General features: G+C 38.1%; 1 protein-coding gene across 1 annotated transcript; it reads left to right on the forward strand.

Moving 5' to 3' along the window:
* The first annotated feature begins 1,840 nt into the window (after positions 1-1,840).
* On the forward strand, positions 1,841-22,224 carry RpL5 (ribosomal protein L5). Its single transcript, XM_067130082.1, has 7 exons — positions 1,841-1,978; positions 7,865-8,010; positions 8,206-8,380; positions 9,744-9,946; positions 19,434-19,611; positions 21,816-21,890; positions 22,047-22,224. The coding sequence occupies exons 1-7, from the start codon at positions 1,976-1,978 to the stop codon at positions 22,194-22,196; spliced, it is 930 nt and encodes a 309-aa protein (XP_066986183.1). The 5' UTR covers positions 1,841-1,975; the 3' UTR covers positions 22,197-22,224.
* Positions 22,225-22,267: the final 43 nt, after the last annotated feature.

Genomic DNA, 22,267 nt, shown 5'->3' on the forward strand with positions numbered 1-22,267 from the left:
CAATGAGATGGGCCAACACAGTTGGAATTATGTTTTCGTGCCGGTGTCAGGCTTGCCACAGAGCAAGGGTTGTAAGTACTTGTATAGGATACAGAGATTTCCAACTCCCTTGCTTTGAAAACTGCTTCGATATAGTTTCTCTTTTGTTTTTATGAGACTCACACAAAGTTTCCTCCAACCTTTGCGTTTAGAGGAAGTAATGAAATCATTTTACTTTGACAAGATATATGGTGGCTGCTTTAAATATTTCTGGAACTCCTTGGAAGTTGCCAGAGGTGCCTATTTTATAGGAGCTAAAACAACCATGATAGAATGTGAAATTCGGTCAAGTTTAATGGAGCATATCTTAGAGCACGAGAACTCAAGATTCATGTTGACATGCAACTCCAAATCCAGTGCTGGCATTGGATTTGGAGTAAGCACCACAGAATTTAATTGTAAGGTTGCATTTCTGATTGAGGCGCCTCAATTTTGCAGCAGAGCTGTATGAAATTTTAGCTACCGCGAAAAAAATAACTATAATTGGTGAGGGCCATTTTACCATTGTTTCTGAAACGGCTTTTTATCGTCTGTAGAATGGCCATATTGGACTCACCCGCGGTTACATGATGGGAGGTGCACCAGCCATTTTTGCGATAACCCCTCTATGGTAGCCTTTTATTTGCTGCTCAGCGTCCATGACCCAGACGGTCACGACACCAGCTCACTTCCAATTACATGCTTCCAACAACCTAAATAATAACAATAAATAAATAAATAAGGCAACGGTGAACACTCACTATGTACGTGTGTACCCGTGACAAGAGTTTCCATGTTCTCTGGAAGTGAAAGACCAACTACGAGCCATTTAAAGTTGTAAAGGCCAACCCATTTTCCAATAATATGACCGGTAAAACCGAAACTTTTAGCCCCAAAATACCAAGCATATATGTATTTCCAGTAGATTCCTTCCAAATTCCTTAGTGTTGAATCAGTACGTCAGGAAAAAGAGAATTTGGGAAGACAATGAGCTTTGCCGTTCCAAAAAAATTTTAAACATTTCTGTCTTCCTCGGGAGCGTATCTTTCTCTTATTTATAGGATTTTATAAACACGGGTTTTTGAGCGGGGAAATAAAATGTCCAAAAATAGTGTGCTTGAAGTCAGCTTCAGCGTTTGATGTGAAAGGATGTGAAACTGACGCACCTTAGCACCTGCATCCACCCAAAACTTAGCACTAAACTGGAAATTTTCTTTTCGTGATATAACTCACCGGCCAAGTCATCATGAATAATTCTCCGGTACTGCTCCATAATGAGCATGGTACTGTGCTCCATTAAATAAGGGTAGAATAGGTGTTTAACGCTAAAATGACGAAGTGAACGTGAACGTTACACGACCAACTTCTAGTAACCAAGCAAAGTTACGAGCCAACAGTCATGTTCATGCTAAGAATCATTAATGGCATCTAATAAATACTCAACATGTATTCTTATGTAAACTATAAATTACATATATCACAGACATTTAAAAGTAAAATTATCATAACTAGAATTACAAAAATACCAATAATTAATACTTAAAGTCTTCCACCCTTTTACAGTACCAGAACTACTTTTTTTTTTACTGAAAAGTCATACCAATATTTTTTGGCATAATAGGGAATGAAAAAGGCCAGCTATTTTCATAAAGGCCAAATGTAAGGATTTTTTGCGTGAAAAACGCAACCTGCTGGAGACAGATATACGATTTACCTGAATATTTATATATTAATATTTTTGAGATTGAATGCGAAGAATTTAATTATAAAATTTATCTGATAAACTTGGGATTATTTGTATCCAGTAAATATTGCGGTTCATTGGAAATGATGTGGTACATATTTTCCTGATTTACGATTTTAGCTACAAAACTCGTCGCCATCTTTCCAGTGCGTGGTCGGCCTTTCTACATCAAAGCAGTTGGGTCGGCTGCTAAATTTACCCAAATTATCCAAAATGGTGAGTGAAGGAAAAATTTCAGTGCTGTAGGTAGTTTTCTTATGTGTTGCTTCATAGTTTCACCATGTGTGGTTTGAAGAGTGACTTCAATTAATGAAATAAACAGCAAAATCTGATTGCACTCGGCAGAACGTGGTCTCGTACTGCCGTCGATCGTGTTTACGCAGCCCTACAGATGGTACGTTGGGCAGTGAGTTGAAGGGATAGGCCTTGTATTTTGCATTCGAAGTTAATTGTAAATCTATTAGATTACGCGGAAAGCGTTTCCGTTGTTGAATGAATTGCCATCCTATTGTTATCCAAGGACTTGCACAGACTGGTCATTGGTTCCCTGTGCTCGATATGATACCTTAGGCCTGGTTGGATTAATTTCCACTGAACCAAATGACCCGTCTTTCATTGAACAGCTGTTAAGTATAAAGCTTAGTTTACTACACAGTACATAAGCCTAAAGTGTTTATTCCTGGAGTTTTCACTTAATGAACCCGATGTATGCCACTGGGATGCAGCATAGAATATGCATCCCGGTGACAAGCGAGTACCCATGCCTAGCCTTGATTGTCTCCTGACGCTGCACTATTAGTTATCGGCGCTAAAGACGAGAGCTATACCAGCTAGGTAGGCCTAAGTCGACCTCCAAACTTCGATATTCTTTAGGCTACCTACTTAGCTTACTGATCTTGACAGAACTATGACGTAAAACATTTCAGGAATTATTTTAAAATGGTGCTGCATATAGGCTAACCCTGATGGTGCCCTCCAGCTAAGAGAGTGAAGCATAAAGCTAGTTTTAAGCTGGAAGCATTTGGTCTTACAGTATTTCCAGTGCATTCGGGTCGTTCGGCCGTAAGCACGTTTACGTGCAAAATAGGTGTAGTGTTTAGTACCAGCCCCTTGGGGATGTACGTAAAACATGAAATAATAATGGTAAATACCATAAACATAACGTCTTACATTGTTTTGGATGTTACGGCCTAAATGACCAGGACCGTTTCCAGTTAGTTAAACAGCTGTGCAAAGTGAGGGAGTTTGTTTTTAAAGAAAGATTGGTCGAGACAGGAGTGGCTTTTCCGTAGGGTAAACAATCGGGGTTCAGACACATGGGTGGCAGAATTTTCACTTTTCATACGATATTGGAGAATTAAGAAAAAAATTAAATCTTTAAGAAAACCTTTCAAAAGATTGAAGTTTCATTAAAATGAGCTATAGGAAACTGCCATACTAACTAAAATAAGAATGTGAAATCTTTGTAAAATAGGTGTTGAAAGCAATTTGGAATCCAATATGGCATCTTCACAAGTACTGAGACAAAGTTGAGAGGCGATTGGACACTTCCTTCCCAGCGCTCATTTAATGGTGCACTGACACTAATTGCGTGTATATGTAGCGTTTATAGATATTACTCAAGATTTTAACTGTAGTCAGCACGATAAAAGGGTAGTTTACATTATCCTAGGTAGGCCCCCGTAGCTCATTAACAATGACTCCAAATGAAAAATTGCATAGAATAAAAACTGTTCAGCGGGCCCGATTCTACCCATAAAGTAACTTACTTCACCATTTTGCTTGATTTTCCCGAACGACAATTTTTTCAGCGGAGCGGAACTTTTTCTAAGTACCAAGTTGACGTGAACGGTGTCACGGAGCAACGCTCTCCCATAGTTAGTCAGATGGCCGATGTGCGGCGCTTCTCTCAACCCATAGTTCCTAAGGCTGCCGCTGCACAGCGCCCCAGCCATACTGCGGGAAATTTAATTCCGTCCAATCGTATCTCAGGCTGCCCCAGGTCATGCCCTAGGGCTTACGGATTAAATACTTCGAACCAATCATAATGCGTTCTAACGATATGATTCATAGGCCTTGGCCAACACCAGAACCACGCTTTCTTTCTCGAACCGCCGCGATGGAAAGTCACGGTTTTATTTTGTTCCCAGAAGCGATACCTAGAATGTGTTCTGTGTCCACTTTGGGCCTTTTTGGATTTAGGACTTTCGGAGCCGATACTGTTATCTACGTAACCTACGTGGTCGGACAGCAGCGACTTTGAATAAGGTAAGCACAGCATTGCCTTTTTACATTTGTTTTGCTGCTAGGTTAGGTAGGGTTTTGGAACTGACCATAGTGTGCAATTGTTTTTTGTAACCCGTGGCTACAGTAAATACAGGTATTACCGCTTGCCAGAGCATACGTGCCTGCCAAGAATCATTAAAAATGCGGATAAGGTGCGCAGCGGCGTTCTGCCACGCCGATCTGAGACCAGATATGTTAAAAAAATCGTTACAAAATTTACGCCCGTTCTAATGTAGGTAGGGAATAGCCTAACCCAGGCTAGCGTTTTCCGTCCGCCCTGATGTAGGTAGGGTCAGCCTCACACATGCAGTATAGCGGGTCAGCCACATGTACGTAGATTAGCGGGTCAGCATCACGTATGTACTTTGGCGGGTCAGGCTTACGGTAGTAGCCTAGCGGGACAACCTTTTGTATGCAGACTAGCGGTCAGAAAATAGCGAAATTTTTATGTTACGGCCGCCACAAATCCCAGCTTTTGCTTCTCCCCACCCAAAACCCCCGGTTCCCAACACGGTCCCCCCTACCGTTTTATTAACTTTTCTGTTGTTTTCCCTACGGGAAACCACCAAAAACACGCTTTTCATTACCGACATGAAGCAAAACGGGTGCTATTTAAAGAGGGCGCGTTTTCTATAGCGATTTTTTGGCGCCAAAAGTAGGGTCCCGCGGACTTTCAGCGGCTCCGATAAAACAATTTGTTGCCCATACTACTGAAAATAAGAGACATGGAATTCTTGCCTGCCATGTGGTTGAGCTGAAGTGGATTTTTACCTTTAATCCGTGGTTTTATCCGTACTGACATAACAACTGAAGCTCCACAGTGCAAATTTGATTTTAATTATGCACATTTTGTTCTTAATTCACTCAAATTACCACTTAAAGTACATAAGAATCTTTGTTTACAGTACTTTACTCCATCAAAGTAGCGAAACTGTGGTGGGAACAATTTTCCAGCCTTATTGTTCATCTGGCTGCCACAAACATCAGAGAGCAGACGACGCATTAGTGAATTTTTGACGATAGACATATAGTATTTTGTTGTTAGGACTTTTCATTTATTTAAGTCCATATTACTATGTATACTTGAGACATATAATGTGTATATATGAGTGTTACCACTTTGGCAAAAATGCAAGGAAGTTGGGTATGACAACTTACCTAGAACTGGTACGAGAGTCAAGATACCATGACGTCAAAATACAAGGGTGAAATAAAGGTTTTAAATCCAAAATTATAACTTAAAACACCATTATATTTGACAAAACTTACACTGTATTTGTGATATATATATATATGTATATATTTATATATAATATATATATATATATATTAATCATGAAGCTACATATGTCGCTTAATATCAAATCCACGCTGCCTCGGGAATATCCCCGATGGGAAATTATCACCGAAGGGGAATTTATAAGTGATAAATGGACGGGCACTGCCGAGTCTCGATCCCAGATCCCACGACACACATGCGTATCCAGCAACTCCAGTCGACGTTATCACTGAGCTATCAAGAGAGGTATGAATTAATGCCGAGTATGGTGTACTTTATTTACCCGTCGAGAGCGGGGAAGATCGAGACTCGGCAGTGCCCGTCCATTTATCACTTATAAATTCCCCTTCAGTGATAATTTCCTATCGGGGATATTCCCAAGGCAGTGTGGATTTGATATTAAGCGACATTTGTAGCTTCATGATTGTGTATAAATCATGGTGTGATAAATGTCATATATATATATATGTGTGTGCGTATCTGGTTTGTTCCAAGAACAAATATTTACAAGTAAATTATAATGAACACGTAGTAAATTTACTCAATTTATAACCTTATTCTGGTGTTTAGCTACCTAGTTATATATGTAAATGTTATCTAGTGCTCTGGCATCCAGAAAATTCACTCAAGTTCCCCATCCAATCCCCAAAAGCGCCAGCGTTTACCATTGATGTCAAGGAAACAGTGTCAGCGTCTATGGGTACAAATAGTTTGCAGATTTAACACAGGAAATGGGCAGTTTGTGTACAGAAGTGACTTGGCAAATATCAAGATGGCATCACTTGTCCACTTTTAAAGTGTTTTGAGTGAAAGTTTCGAGAACGTCATGGCCGGTGAGTTAGCACCACGCACGGCTAAATCTTAACAAACCTCTGTTTAATCGGAAGTGTGCCATTATTGCTTAGTTTAGGAGAAAACTGTTACTTTGATAGGAACATAGAGGTCTCGGTGTGTTGTGTTGAGGTGGCACAAGTCTCACTGATGGAGAAGGGGGCGCTTTCGAATGCATTTTCTGGAAGTGTCCAAATAACGGAGGAATGTCACAGTGTGTCATGTCCCGAGCATTTACCCTATGTGAATAACTTCTAAACACAAATGTTAATAGAATTTTTAGTTTATTACGAAACTGTAGTTGCATTATTCAACATACATGCAAGTGGCCTAAGATTTTGAGAATGATGGGAGCAGGCTCTTTACACTGTCAGGCCTCCGAGCAGAAGCTTAGTCCATGTTTCTGGCGTTGAGTGTTGCCTTGGGGGCGGGGGAGTTCCAGGTGGGCAAAGCAGCCCCAGGTCACAGTGTGGTGTTCTAAGTCAGGTTAGGATGGTAAGTTCTGATTAGGTCAGGACACAGCATCCTAGGAAAGGTTAGGGTTATTTCCTTCAATGGAACCTGTGTCCGTTGTTCTCAGCAGGCCCCCTTTAACATATGTTTGTTAGAAATCATGGTTAACACCAAAGATATTTTGATATTTGCAAGTCTCACTAAAGTAATGAGTGTTGATACAGACCTTAGGCCAAGTTCAGTAGCAGTTTTAGGTATCATGGTGTTACTGGCAGTAGTAGAATACTGTATATTTAAATGTTGATATTGTATCCCTGCTTTATAAGTCCATCTTAATTTTGACAATAAAAAACTGGATAAAGCAGAGACTGCTACCTTAACCATTTGTTTATGATATTTACTCTTTGTTTATATGCTCCTCCTCAAGGGACTGGTACTACTAAATACGGCTCTCATTTTGCATGTAAACGTAATTGCTAAATCAGAAGGGCACGGTTGTAGTCTTCAGTTTTACCAAAATTTGACCTTTAAACTCTTATTTAGGTATATGCCACAGTATATGGTGTATCATCATTCTGGATTCCTTTCATAATTTAGGTACTTAGGCTCTGCCTAAAAGTAATAGGACAGAGCAAAAGGATTTGCATTAATAATCATGGTCAGAAATACTAACAAGGTAGTATGCAGTCACAAATTACATGAGGTTATCTGGGAGCAAAGCACCCCCAGCCAGGTAAGGACAAGATATCCAAGGTTAGGTTAGGTAAAGTTAAGTCTGGTTGGGTTATATTCCCTTGAAATTGCCCACTATAAACCTTAACCCCTTACTTTGTATATTGTGTAAAAGGTAGACATTTTTTATTAGTGAAAAGAATATTACGCGTTTTGTTAAATTTTGTACAAATCTTCACAAAATTTTATGTAAGCAAAGAGGGGGGGGGGCAAAGCTCCTCTGGCCAGGTCAGGGCTTGTCACCCTAGGTTTGGTAAGAAAGGTAACGTCTGGTTAGGTCAGAACAAGCTAGTCTAGGAAAGGTTAAGACTTCTCACACCTACCTGTCTCCCCACTCTGCATCCACTCCAGTTAAGGTCTGGCTCATTGGTGAAAAATAATGCCTGCAATTCTGTTCTGCATTCATCCTTCTCATAAAATTTAAGCCATAGCTTCAAATTCTGTTCGTAAGGTGCTGAATGTGTGGTATGTGGTTGTGCCAACACAAAAATTGCGTTTTTAATTTTAAATTGTGTTTCCAGGGTTTCATCAAAGTAGTAAAGAACAAGGCTTATTTTAAGCGCTTCCAAGTCAAGTTTAAAAGGCGACGTGAAGGCAAGACTGATTACTATGCCAGAAAACGCCTTGTGGTCCAAGCCAAGAATAAGTACAACACTCCAAAATATAGGTCAGTTGATTGATGGTTCTAATTAGTTTTAAACCTTGCTTATATGGTATTATGTAGATAACTAATGTTTAGCCTGTGTTGTCCAATGTTAGCTTTGTTACAATAATTATAGACCAAGATTTTTGCTTTTGATCTGTCAGTGCTGCATTTGTTTTCTAGCTTAGAGATAACTAGGAATTTTTATTTTTATTTCAGGATGATTGTGCGCATTACCAACACTGATGTTATAGCACAAATTGCCTTTGCCCGTATTGAGGGAGATGTAGTGATTGCCAGTGCTTATTCTCATGAGCTCCCCCGGTTTGGGGTCAAGGTTGGCCTTACCAATTATGCTGCCTGTTATTGCACCGGGTTGCTTTTGTCTAGAAGAGTAAGTTTTTTATATATTTTTTGTATTTGTTTATGTTTTGGTAAATTCAGTCAGGAATTTGGCAAGAATAGCTAGCCTTTAGTATATTTGGCAGAGGTTATACAAATGACATGGTAGAATGCAGAATGAAGGGTAATGACTGACTTTTGGGGGGGGGGGGATTCCATGACCCTTTGCTCTGTTCCCGAGTGATCTTTGGTGCAACCATTTGTCTTGGAGTTAGACAAACATTTTGATGGCATTATTGCTGATGATTAGAAGGTATATGTCAGACTCTTGGCATTCACATAGTTCACATAGTACAGATGTTTTAAAATTTTAGTTTTCTTAGGCACTAGATTTTTAAATGCTCACAATTTTAGTGTACAATTAAAAGTTGATTATTGAGGTTTTATATGGTTGTGGATTACATATTAACTGTACCATTTGTTGGAAAGTGTTGAAGTTGTGCCATTAATTTTCTAGGAAGAACTGTGTGCATATGTTACAGGGATCGAATCAGAGGTCTTGAAAAACACAAAGTAAGAAAATTGTTGTTGATCTGGATAAATGAAAAATGGCGGTTGGTGGTGTTACTGAGGCAATGATTTGTGAAAAAGCAAAAAGGTTAAATGAAGTTAGTTTATACAGTATTTGTTGTTTACTTTATGATTATGTTGTAAAAGTACAATACAAGCCCATATTTGCAAAAATGCCTTTTAAAATGGCATTGTGGGGGTCTGGTACAAATTATTCACTATACGTTCTTCATAATGGGAAAAATTCGTTTTGTATTCAACTTTTTTGGCACTCATCGTGCCTTCTATAACCAGTAAATGATGAGTACCAAGATATCACTGTAATGTGCTTTGCCTTCAGTTTTTCTCAACGCTAAGTAAGTAATGTGCTACAAAATGAAAAGCTGTTGTTCATCTCATTTTAAAATAAGTTCTCCAGAAGCCATTACAGTCAGTTGGAGGTAATTAATATCCAATCAGACAACTGTTTTTATTTAATTCAAATAATGCAGACAGACCAAATTAATCACCTCATGGTATTGTTTTAATTCCCAGGTGAATGGTTTTAAGCGGGGCCTTTGTAATTTTAAGAAATTTAACTGGGATTGTTAGTCAAATAATGTAGTATTTCTGGTTTGTATATTTTTTCTTTGGAATAATGTCAAGATCACAAGGAAGATGAAAGAAAACTTGTTTGGCCCATAAGTGGAGTAACAAAGTAATTAATGTTAGCTCGTTTCATGCAAAGGTTCCGTAAGCGCAATATGCCATGACTGTGAACTGTATGCAGTGATGTCAGGGTCACATTGGAGGAGAATTAAATGATCTGTCTCTAGTATAACCCTAATATTGAATATCCTTTTCAGGTCCTGAAGAAGTTGAAGTTAGATGCCTTGTATGAAGGACAGACTGAAGTTAATGGAGAGATGTATAATGTAGAAGATGTTGAAGAGGGCCCTGGTGCATTCCGTGCTAATCTTGATATTGGTTTGGCACGCACTACAACTGGTGCCAAAATCTTTGGTGTGATGAAGGGGGCTGTTGATGGTGGCATTGAGATTCCCCACAGGTAATGAAGTTGCTGGATTATTGACTGAACTGTACAGTGACTACATAATTGTTTCTTGCTAGGAACAGGGAATATTTTGAGTTAGGCTTTTTTTTTTTTTTTTTTTCTGTCTGTCTGTCGATTAGAGAGAAAAATCTTTAAGATAACCAGCAGATTGATATATCGTTTTTATTTTTTAGCTGGTTGGGCAGTTTCTGCATTTGTGCAACAAGTTATTTACTACTATGCTGTTTCCAATCCTAGTCATTTTAGGCATTTCCTCCCACGCTGCCAAATGTGCTTGGCTGGAAGTGACAGTGTATTCCTTTTTAATCCATACCCTGGGGAGCAACAACAGTTGTTCTTTGGGCCTACTGACCAAGACGTCCAAAGTAAATCTCTTGAGGTATCGGGACTACTGTGTTTCTTAAAAAACAAAATCAATGTGCAAAGGTCATTATAACTTATAACAAGATTTTTGCATAATTAGATTTGCAGTTATTGAGCAAGATAGAATGAAAAGAAATATAAGATACGATTGAGTCCAACAATTTTTTTTTTTTCTCACGTCTCGTATTCGATTGTTTTGCTGTTTCCAAGGTCATTTAAATCCTCGCTTGGATCTTTCATAGGATATGGTAAACGATGGGGCATGACACACATCTGTGGCTGAATTTTCACTTTTCACTATATTTAATTGGAGAAATAAAAAAAAAAATTAAACCTTTCAAAAGACTGAAGCTTCATTAACAAAATGAGCTATAGGAAACTGCCATACAAACTAAAATAAACATGTGAAGTCTTCATAAAATAAGTGTTGACGGCAATTTTTAATCCAGTATTGCATCCCCCCAAATGCTGATGCAATCTGAATGGTGATTGGATACTTCCTTCCCAGCGCTCATTGAACGGTGTACTGAACACTAATTGCGTGTATATGTAATGTTTATTTATATTACTCAAGATTCTAGTTGTAATCAGCATGATAAAACAACATTTTGTTGCCTGTATTAGTGAAAGTATGAGACATGGAATTCCCTTCTGTCATGTGGTTGAGCCGAAATGGCTTTTTACCTTTAATCCATGGTATTATCCTTACTGACATTACAGCTGAGGCTCCACAGTGCTTGTTTGATTGTAATTATTCGTATTTTGTTCTTAATTCACTCACAATACCACTTAAGATACGTAAAAATCTTTGTTTACAGTACTTTACTCCATCAGAGTAGCGAAACTGGCCGGAACAATTTTCCAGCCTTATTGTACATCTGGCTGCCACAAACATCGGAGAGCAGACGACGCATTAGTGAATTGTTTACGATAAAAATGTATTTTGTTGTCAGGACTTTTCATTTATATAAGTCCATATTACTGTGTATGCCTCTGAGAACTGTAATGTGTACATATGAATGTTACCTCTGGCAAAAATGCACGAAAGTTGAGTATGACCATTTATCTACAATTGGTACGAGAGTTAAGATGCCATAACGTTAAAATACAGGACTGAAGTTAAGGTTTTAAATCTAAAATTATTACTTAAAACACCATTGTATATGACAGAACACTGTATGTGATATATATATATATATATATATATATATATATATATATATATATATATCACACTGTATTTAATGTATATAAAAAAAAAAAAAGAGAAAATTGCAAAAAATAGCTACACCATGCTCACAGCAAAAGCGTTGAAATTTGTCCCAGGAATCTGGTTTGTTCCAAGAACAAATATTTTTAAATGAATTTTAATGAACACAATACTTTTTCTCAGTTTGTAACCTTATTCTGGTGTTTAGTTACCTAAATATTTTAATATATTATCCAGCGCTGTGGCATCCCGAAAATTCGCTAGATTTCACTGATGTCAAGGAAATGGTGTCAGCGTCTATGGCCATAAATATTTTGCAGATTTAACACGAGAAATGGACAGTTTGTTTACACAAGTGATTTGGCAGGTATCTAGATGACATCACTCTTCCACTTTTAAAGTGTTTTAAGTAAAAGTTTCGAGGGCGTCATGGCTGGAAAGTTAGCACCACGCACAGCTAAATCTGAATGAACCTCTGTTTAATCGGAAATATGCCATTATTTCATAATTTAGGAGAAAACAGTTACTTTGATAGGAATGTAGAGGTCTCGGCGTGTTGTGCAGAGGTGGCACAAGTCTCACTGTGCTAATTGGGGCGTGTTCAAATGCATTTTCTTTAAGTGCCTAAACAATGGAGGAATTACGCAGTGTGTCATGTCCCGAGTGTTTACCCAAATCATATACATTTGTTGTATTCTCGCTCTCCTTCCTACAAGTGAATAATTATACAAATACATATACACACATACGCACACACACACACACAGGTAGGGTAAATTCCGTGGTTTGTATGATGGCCAACTCCTTAGGGTAAATTCCGTGGTTTGTATGATGGCCAACTCCTTAATGGGGCATGTCGACCTCTACTGTGACCCGAGGGCAGCTTAACTAAACCTCGAGTCCTTTAGGAAAACTGGCAACGTATTTAAAAATTTGTGCCATGTTTCAAGACAAAACATTGTTGACAATATTACCGAGAATAAAATTATTAGTCTTAATATTAGAAAAAGTGAATACAGAATTCGTTAAATTAGTGTGTTGTACGTTGGTAGTGCATTCATTTACAAAATACTGCAAATTGTTTAGAAACATTCAGTAAGGCAGCGCCATGCTCCACCCTTACCCTGCCCAAAATGACAAGGTGTTTTGGAAAACCTATAGTGTTTGGTACCTGTAGGTTTCTCAAGTGTCTCTACTGATGTTTTTGTATCTCTTTTGTAGTAATATGATTTTTGTAGTAATATGAAGATCTTTTAGGCTGACTGTAGCATTAGGAAAAGGAACTGCTGATTGTTCTTAATATTAGGTAGCATGAATAGCCTTTTTCAGGTATTTTCCACCAGCTACGTAGGTTTACCTTTTTAGGAGTAAGATACTTTATTGGAAGCCAGCATGGTTTAACATATAAGTTCACGCTGTAATTTGTTCTGACGGTTTTAAATCTCTTGTTGGAGTAGATCTACATTTTGATTCTTTTGTTGGTGTAGAATCGGCAGCAGTTCCAATGACATTAAAATATGCAAGTTAGTAGGCCTTTGAATGGTTGAAAAATTCTCTGAAGACATTACAAAGGCATCCTCTGTATGAAGTACGTCTTCCGAGACAGGCTTCATCCGTACAGGGCAGTGTATCTATTAAGGCTACCGCTAATGGCTTACCTTCACCACTTACTACACAGGATTTGTACTCAGTTCTCTGTAGCAGCCATGGCATCGACTGATGATGTGCTGTAGTAATTGGCTTGCTGATAGCAACAAAATTTAATAAACCTGAAAAAGACGTCCGGTGAAGGAGTGGCTGTTATTCATTGTTAACACATGTTAGCAGTGAATAAAATTTACTCTTTTATTTTGTTCAGTTACTATGTTGAATACATACATACATGATGCATAGTTATGAATAGGCACAATTATGCCTATTCTTTTTTTTACATTACTTTTCTATACAGGCAGTCCCCGGTTATCGGCAGCCTCGGTTACCGGCGATCTGGTTTTACGGCGCTTGTCTAGTGACGACGATAACCAGTTATTGGCACAGATCTCCTCTTATTGGGGCCGCTGATCACCGGTTATCGGCGCTGCTAACCAGGGATCAGTGATGTTATCGCCGATTTTCAGTTGTTGTCACGCTGTCGGGAACGGAACCCCGCCAATAACTGGGGACTGCCTGTATTGAATATTTATTCTCTTAACAACTGGCTTGCATATATTGTTTATAACCAAGAGTAAACACATATGGGGTTATAAGGACACTCATTTTCAGCAGCAGAATCAATCTCCTATATTTATTTTTTTTCTTCTTTTTAAACTAAAGCTGCATTTTTATTTGATCTGTTATAATAGTCATTGGGTAAATGTAAAGGAGAGAGCTGCATGAAGATATTGTTTATTAGCAGAAATTTATTGACTAACCAATATAGAAATAAGTATACAGTGTATAATACAGTAAAGTTGAGGTTAAATTGAGAAATTTAGTGTCTTTTGTTTGTGTATTTACATTCATTCCTCAGGAGCTAGTAATAAACTTGACGAAAGTTCTGCGGGATGCTGTGCTTAGTACCAGGCCCTCAGGAACGAAAGCAAAAATATAAACAAAAGATGGTAACATTTTTTGTTATCTTTGTAAGTTTCTCAATTTACAGTATCTCACCTGTGTCGTGTAATATACACCCTTTTCTATAGTATTCAGTCTAGTAATTTTATTAATATAGTAGTCAATACTATCGTGTGGCTGTATTCTTTACATTCAACAGGGTTTGCATTTTACTTGCTCAAGATGAAGCCCATTCTGAAAAGATTTCAGTGAAATCTTCAAGACATTCAAGAATGACGCTGCCACTTTCAGCCCATATACACTAGTTTTCCTGTGGGAAAATTGCAGAATTATATATAGTCTGACATCCACATTGATTGTTGAAAAATAAATCCAATACAGTGGACCCCCAACAGTCACAGGGGGCTAGGTTTTGCGAATACTGAAGACCCAGCTAAAAACACTTGTAATGATTCAAACACTAATGTATACCTTAAACTATCATTTCAAAAACATCTTAAAACATCACTGTATGCTTAGAAATATATGGCTTGCAGCTACGCGTGAATACTCCTACAACTGTTACTGTACAGGCAGTCCCCGGTTATCGGCGATCCGGTTTTACGGCTCTTTGTCTAGTGATGACAATAACCGGATTTTCAACACTGATCTCCAGTTATCGGTGCTGATTCCCAGTTGTTGGCACTGATCCCCACTTATCGTCAGCACCATTAACCAGATGTCACCGCCAATAACCAGGGATTGGTGATTTTTGGTTATCGTCACGCTGTCGGCGCCGATAACTGGAGATTGGTGTCGAAAATCCGGTTATTGTCATCACTAGACAAGCACCATAAAACCAGATCGCCGATACCCAGGGACTGCCTGTATCGAGTATGCTTTATAGTACTGTATAGGCTAGGCTATATTCGAGATACTTTTTTAAATGCTTTATAGTATAGGCTACAGCCTTGCTTTATAGTACTGTATAGGCTAGGCTATATTCGAGATACTTTTTTAAATGCTTTATAGTATAGGCTAGGCTGTATTCGAGATACTTTTTTCCAACAAACGATGGGTTTTTCAGAACCTAACCCCATCCTAAGTAGGATAGGCGGGTCAGCCTGTGAATTACGAGTGATGTCTTCTGTAGGTAAGCAGTAACCTAGGCCAGTGGTGTCTGCAGGTACATTAGGGTAGGCTACCTGAATGCTGCAGCCTTTTGTATGCAGATTGGTGGGTCAGCCTTTTGTATGCAGAGTGACGTTCAGTAAATTCGGATTTACGGAAGTTGTGGACGTCGAATCCCTTCGTGTCTGTTCCTCCCAACAGGTCCCCCTTACCTTTTTTAGGTTTCCGTAAATTTTTTTATTTTAATATGTCCCCTCCAAAATGTGATAAATAGCAGTGATTTCATTTCCGATATCCAAACCATATTATGCTGTTTTCATTGTTTCTTGCTTTTTCTAGGGGGGAGGGAAAGTCCCAAGGTCATTCACTGGGCCCCAAGCCTTGCCATTTTCTCTAGATAGGGGTGACATTGGTACATTTCTTGAGAACTACAGGGAACAGTTAAGTACTGTACTGTACCTAAATATTTAAATATGCATTCAATAATATACAAAATAATGAGACATTTAAAGATTACGTAAATCATACAGGTACTCATCAGTGATGAATGTTGATAATGGATTTGCTGTGCATTATGATGAATGACAATAAAGATGTGACTGCCCAGCAAAGCAGAGGATTTACATCTCCTTCAGGTGCACCTTTTTCCCTTCTTCAGGTGCTTTGTCCACCAATTGCCCTTCAAGGGCTTTGGAGGCACCTACTTCATGAGCTCAAGAAAGGTGGTGATAGGCAGCTGCTGTCACTGCTACTTCGTGGTGAGAGGAGGCTATTATAGGACGCCATGCACGCATCATGGGCATTTGAATATTTTGTGGAGTGTTCCATATAAGGATCCCATGCTTCAGTCATCTCTTGCAGCTCCCTGGTTGCCCTTATAATTTGGGACAGACCTTCATGCTCTTCCTCATCCCTGTCCCCAGAACCTGCCGCATCTTCTTCCTCACTGACGGACTTCGTCAGTTCGTCCAAATCCCGGTCTGGCATTGGGCATCGATGAGGGTGTGGGTGCCAACTTCATACACAGTGATGTCACCGAAGCCGTTTCCACAGAGCGTCCTCGCTAATTGAACTGCCTTATCAGTGGCTGAATGTTAAATTTCTACAGGAGAGAAGCCCTTACAATGGTGACCACCATTCGGCCACAACTTCTTACAGCATGCACTAAGGGTCTATTTCATGTCATTCAATGATGGGTTGACGATGGTCAAACACAAGGCAATCATGAATTTACACCAATACTCCCTCAGCATTAATCCACTGTCATTGTCCATTGCCTTCACAAAGTGGTTGAGGAGTTCTGGGTGTAGAGTGCCCTGAAGGCACGGACCAAGCCCTGGTCCGTAGGCTGGAGAGAGGTGGTGTTGGCAGGGAGGAACTGGAGCTGGACTCCCTCATAAAGATCCAGAGGGTGGTGGTCACCAGCATTATCCATAATCAACAACATTTTGAAGAACTCCATGCACAAGTCGTTGAGGTAATCTTAATCCCTAACTTTAGGGATGAAGCTCTGAATGAACCAGTTCAGTGTAAAGATTTTGGTGATCCAGGCCTTGGAGTTGTGCATCCAAAACACAGGCAGCAAATTCTTGTACTTATCCTTGAGGGCCCTGGGGTTTTCAGCCAGGCAGCAAGTTCTTGTTCTTATTCTTGAGGGCCCTGGTGTTTTCAGCCTTGTAATTGAGGCCTGGTTACAGCAGCCGGTGTTGTCTATGTTGAATGCCAGTTCTGGACGGTAGCTCTTGTCCCTGGTGATTTTCGTGAAGGTTTGGGATATTTTGCGGTCGCTTCCATGTCTGCTGATGCCATTTCCCCATGCAGAGAAACAAACTTTAGATGGAACCGCTTCTGGAAATTGTGGAACCACCCTTTGCTGGCCCAAAAACCTTGAGGAGCTGACAGTGGTCCTGCTTCTTCCTCTTCTTTGGCAGGGTTGTCGAAACCTCTGAAGTTTGCTTCCTACACGTCGCCGCTGCTGGTAGAGCCGACTCCATCCTCATGATGGAAACCGTCATGGCACTAGCATTCACGGTCTTCCTTATGTCTGCCACTTTCTTTTTGATGTACTGGACAGTACTCTCACACCATAATGAAAGGCCAGTACAGCATAAGTTTTCTCTTCTTTCAGCATTTACAAAAGTTTACCCTTTCCTGGAGTGTCATGACATTCTTCTGGTGCTTAGGTGCTCGCCAGAAGCCTCAGAAGGAGCAGGGCATTTGCAAAGAATCTTAGGATACGATTAAAGATATAGGCAAAGATTAAGACCAAGATACAAAGAGAGACAAAGTACACAGTGACACGCTCGATCAGTAGAGTTATACACAGTGAACTGGCAGTGGTGCGGGCTAGAGCAGCCTATCTCTGCAAGACATAGTCTTTGGGGGGGTACAGCCAGTCAGCGCCAAGGAAAATGAATGGCACTCCTGGATCAGCTTCTGTACAAACACCAGCCAATATCGGTTGTCAAGTAGCATTGCGCCTAGGTATTTCAGCTTCCCAAGCTGAATTTTCATTCCCACAACCTTTGTTATTAGAATATGTGCTTCGTTTAGTGAACATCTTTATGGAAAAAAATACGTTACTGATGTTTTGCTGTTTTACATAATATTACAGTATTTGAAAATTAGTAAAGAATTTTCTTATAAAAAATACTTAGTCACAATTTTAGTCACAAAAATATAAAATAATAATTGTGAAAATTTAGATATGCACTATGAAAAAATCGCATCCTAGAAAACTTTACATAATATTTCAAAGACGTCTTGCAACATTACCCTTAAAAATATATAGTATGGCTTACAGCTGTGCTTGAATACTCCTACAACTGTTACTGTACTCTTACGAAGGTGAAAACTAATCGGTTTTTCCAACAGATACAAACATCACAGGAGTATCCTTAGACTCGCATGCGTGCGTAAGGATACTCATGTCACATGATGTTGTGGGTTTGTATATTAGGAAAAATACAAATTGTTGTTGAATTTGTCATGGTATCCCTATACAGTATTCAGGCATGTATATCTTTTGTACAGTAGTATTCAAGCCTTACCATTTTCTGTCAATGTAGGTAGGGGTGACGTTGGTATGTTGTTTGGCGAACATTTGTTAAGAAAAATACATTTTATCGATTTTTTGCTGTTTACATTAATATTTGAAAAATAGTAAATAATTTTTTTATCAAAAAATTATCACGAAAATAAAATGAAAATTAGTGAATATTTTAGAAACACTACTGTATTCATTAATTTATTTTGTCTTTTAATAAGTTGTGTCTTTTTGTATTGTATTTCCCTTTACAGTACTTCCTCTTACTTCTTCCAAATGAACACCATATTCTTGGAAGTTTGAAGTTCAAGTCAGTGGCCCCTGTGGGTTTGTTCCATATGCATTAGTTTCATTTATTGAATAATAATACAGTATTAAAAAATTCAAGTAGGCGAATTTTCCACAAATTATTTGGAGTTATGTTCCACAGAAAAATTTTGCAGATAGGTGAACACACGAATAGTCGGGGGTCTACTGTACATCATTAATTTGGGCATAAAAACGTAAATTCAGTGAAACACAGCATAAGTTTCTGACGGTAACATTCTTTACCCGAGAACTGGAAAAAAAAAAATGGCCCCTCCCACATTAGTGTTCAGGAACTTCCAAAGGTCATTTCGACACAGGCATATCAGTTGAGAACTATTTGTTCATGTTACCTGCACAGGCAGAAAAAATGTGTAGGTTTTCATGTCAAAGATCAGGGTGTGTTTGCACAATTGCCCAGGGTCGATTGTGCAGGCAGACCTGTGGAGGCGTACCTGTATGTTAGTGGCAACCTGTAGCCATGTTTTAACTCCTGCTTTTCAGCGACTTTATTTGCTGTTTGTTTAGGTGCCCCAGAGCTTGGCTTGACAGCTTAAATTTTATAAGTCGGTCTCATATTGGAGCTTGGTACTCTTTTTAAACCTTCTGTTTTTTAGGTTATTAAATTTTTACATTTTACTCCTTAATTAAATCCCCCCTCATTCTGTTATGGATTATTGCAGATATTCTGTTATGGATTATTGCAGATATTTTTTTATATATATATATATATATATATATATATATATATATATATATATATATATATATATATATATATATTATATTTTTTTTTTTTTTTTTTTTTTTTACTGGATAGTAATCTACAATAGTAAAATTTCGAAGTTTGTGAGAGCTAATAGAGCTAAATTAAAATTTTGTAAAAATTACAGTGAGAAGAGGTTCCCAGGTTATGACAGGGAAGCAAAGGAATTCAATGCTGCAGTCTTGAGAGATCACATATTTGGTAAACATATTGCTGATTATATGCGGGAGCTGATGGATGACGATGAGGATGCATACAAGCGCCAATTCTCTCGTTACATCAAAGAAGGCATCACAGCAGATGAGGTTTGTAGTTTTCTGTTATTACCTTCTGTTATTACCTAATTTTGGTGCACTAATAGTTTACAAATAACATTACACCTAATAGGTTAAGACCACTAATGAATTACTGTTACAAAGAAATGTTCTTATCTGCACAAACTTACATGTAAATAAGTACATATTAGAATTCGTGAAAGATATACTTCAGACAATATCCAAAGTCTCAATGGAAAATGATTATCACTACAGTAATCCATTATGGCAGTAACATTTAGAACGTCTTTATTCATTGATGTAAAGTTCTTGAAGGAAAGTAAACCAGTTTATTATTGTCAGGTGTTTCCTGCTAGATTAACCCTTTCGCTCCGAGCCTCTTATCTCTACTAGTGACAAGACCAATGTACTGCTAATTGTGTAGCTGACTTATTTTTTCCCCTTATATATTTGTATTTTGATTCTTTATTTTCAATACTATTATAATATTACACTACTATTATGTTATAATGTTTTATTGTAGTAGAGTGAGTTATATTACAGTAGAGCAATAAAATGTGCAAATGACGTAGATAGTTATTCAAATACTGAAGTATGTATCTTTTAATGCCGATTCATTTTTCTGATACCTCTCAAATTATGGAGTAAAGTAATGACATTTTCATTATTCAGTTTGAAAATCTTTCTTACCCCAAATTCATTACTGTCACTATCAGAACTATCTGATAGTTCAGATCTATAACTAGCATTGGAATTTCCAAAAAAAAAAAAAAGCCTCATCGTCGATTTAAAAGATCTCCCTCCGTACCATTTTGATGGTTAATAACCGTCTGGCCCTTGTCCTGAGGTTATCCTGTAAGTTGGAATTCAAATTTGCTCTTTGTCGCCAGAGTATAGACAAAATCTCCTTACAATGATGACCAAGGAGATCAGTCCCATGCATCGAAAGGGTTAATGTAAAACAACTGCTGCTTTCACATGTCCTAACTTTTTTCCTCTAGAATTTTCTTGTTTAATGTCCTCTTGTGCATTTGTGCTACAATTGAAAAATGCTAGGTGATTTTTAGGTATTTACTTTTTAGCAGACATGCTTTGTTGAATCTGTCAAGTAAAGATATTGTAAATTATAGAAAGGTGAATGAACTAAATCACAACCAAAAGTGTGTCCCTTTCAGGATTGCTGAATTATCATAATGAAATCATTGGTTTAATGCCAATTTTGCATCTAGTCAGAGCCTGACAATTGGAAAAGGCTGAAAGAAGCAATGATGAATGTAATTTTATGTCCTTTAATGTACCAACTAGGTACATGCCATGAGATACTCTGGTGAGTGCGTAAATTGCATAAAGAGAAGTGGGTGAAACATTTTGATCATTTATTACACTCTTCTTATGAACACAGTAATGCAGCATGTTCCTTTTTAAAATTTCATAACTGTAATATGTAGTGTGTGTATATACTGTATCTTTGGTCCCATGACCTTTGGATAATTAAAGGATATTGGAACTTAAATTCTTTCTGCTGTCCCAAGGACAGTACTTGCAATATATACTTATATGTGTAGTTTCCCCCCCCAAACTGTTGACAAGTTTTCTGCTTAGTAGATGGTGAAGCTGTGGTAATATGCATCAATAATAATAATAGCTTTCATGTGTTGTGTGAAGATATATATCTGACACCTATGTAGGAGGCTGTCTTTCTCATTCTTGCCTGTCTACTTTCTCATGTTATGGTCAACTTTGTATTTGCTATAAGTAGACTTTTGTTTCTCCATTCTTTCTATTTTGCTTTGTGTTGTATTTCATAATGTTTAAATTTTATTTAATTTTTTTCAAATTTTCATGTTAGGTGTGCATTTGCAGTATTTCAGATTAATACATTATGCTTGCAATTTCATTGTTCTTTACTATCTATGGTATTTACTTTTACCAGATTTCCAAGTCAAGGAAATGGGTAGGGAACCTACCCCAGAATATTCATACATGTAACTTTTTGTTCAAAAAACCTGTTCGAATCTTGATGGTAGCTGAAATGTGGTTCCAGTGAAAAAACTGCTTGTGTACAGTGCTGCATTTAGCAGTTTCATTAGAATTTGCTATACACCAGTAGGCTAGCCCAGCAAACTTTGGGCTGGAGCTGCATTGTGAAAGATATTAGTGGAAACCTTATGACTTGTTTATTCAAAACAGAAAGCTTATATTGAGTTATGAATAACTTACAAATCTTTTTACAGTTGGAAGAAATTTACAAGAAGGCACATGCTACCATTCGTGCTGACCCATCATCAGCACCCAAGCCAGATAAGAAGGTATGTATCACTAGATTGTGGGATTATATTTTGATCCAAGTTCTTAATGTAGCCTTGCCAAAGTAATAGGACATTGTTTTTAAATGCAATATACAGATACAGTATAATATACTTATGTAAGATAATGTATTAAAAGTTGCTGATTTCATCTTGTAGGTTGTCAAGAAGAGGTGGAATGCCAAGAAGTTGACTTATGATGAACGTAGGGCTGCTGTACAACAAAGGAAAGATGATTGGTTGGCCAAAATTGAAAGGGGTGAAGCTTCTCTGGAAGAGCTTGTTAAGCCTCAGAAAAAGAACAACTAGGCAACTTTAATAAAGCTTTCCAGAGTAATTGTCATCTTTACCTTTCCTTCATTAATAATATGTCAGGGGAA

This window comes from Macrobrachium rosenbergii, chromosome 3 (assembly GCF_040412425.1).
Source record: "Macrobrachium rosenbergii isolate ZJJX-2024 chromosome 3, ASM4041242v1, whole genome shotgun sequence".
Lineage (NCBI taxonomy): Eukaryota > Metazoa > Arthropoda > Malacostraca > Decapoda > Palaemonidae > Macrobrachium > Macrobrachium rosenbergii.

Coding starts and splice junctions, on each gene's coding strand:
- RpL5 (XM_067130082.1), top strand. Junction 8,011..8,205: donor TACAACACTCCAAAATATAG/GTCAGTTGATTG, acceptor TTTTTATTTCAG/GATGATTGTGCGCATTACCA. Junction 21,891..22,046: donor CACCCAAGCCAGATAAGAAG/GTATGTATCACT, acceptor TTCATCTTGTAG/GTTGTCAAGAAGAGGTGGAA.